The sequence below is a fragment of the Penaeus monodon genome, chromosome 31 (assembly GCF_015228065.2).
Source record: "Penaeus monodon isolate SGIC_2016 chromosome 31, NSTDA_Pmon_1, whole genome shotgun sequence".
NCBI classification, from domain to species: domain Eukaryota; kingdom Metazoa; phylum Arthropoda; class Malacostraca; order Decapoda; family Penaeidae; genus Penaeus; species Penaeus monodon.
In genome coordinates, this window is record NC_051416.1 from 13,293,214 (window position 1) to 13,293,835 (window position 622).

The 622-nt window shown below is 47.4% G+C and overlaps 1 protein-coding gene across 1 annotated transcript in view; it reads left to right on the top strand.

Moving 5' to 3' along the window:
- LOC119592898 (collagen alpha-1(I) chain-like) overlaps nucleotides 1-622 on the top strand; it is a gene marked incomplete at its 3' end in the record, with an annotated part of 11,365 nt that overhangs the window by 6,151 nt on the left and 4,592 nt on the right. The window contains 1 exon segment of the mRNA XM_037941790.1: nucleotides 112-279. Coding sequence (XP_037797718.1) covers nucleotides 112-279 — 168 coding nt within the window.

A 622-nucleotide genomic window follows, 5' to 3' on the forward strand; every position in this document is an offset into this window, starting at 1 on the left:
CGTGTTCCTGCGCCCCCCTTAGTGACCTAGCACCTAGCTGGCCGTGGCGTTGCGTGTAGGTGAGCCACGAGTCCGGTGAAGTGACGTTCTCTAACTTGGACTCAGCCGCAGGTGGAGGGCCTAGAGACCGACGTTCTCTTCGGGGGCAACGCAGGCGAGCCGGGGCCCCCAGGAGCTAAGGGGCCAGTAGGCGACGTGGGCCCTCGAGGACCCCGCGGACACCAGGGCCTCAAGGGCGAGAGAGGCATAAAGGGAAGCAAAGGCCAGAAGGGAGAGGAGGTGAGTTTTCATGGCCTTCTGTTGTGTTTGTCTTTTGTTGCTGAGTTGTAAATGTCTTTTTTTTTGGTTGATTGTTTAGGATTTAGTGGACTTTTTTACACTAGGATTATATATGTGGATTTGGAGTGTTATGTGTAATGAGATTACGGGATTTTCAGTATGGATTGTGGTAAAAAAAAAAAAAATCGATAAGCAGACTCAGAGAGATACAATTTTAATCAAAGAACAAGTTGAAATATTCGACGCTCTTGATATTTTCGATAATTTCATTGAATTCCTGATTACTCTGCATGATATGCAACACACAGAGGAATTTGCGTACATCAGGTACAAAACCTACATG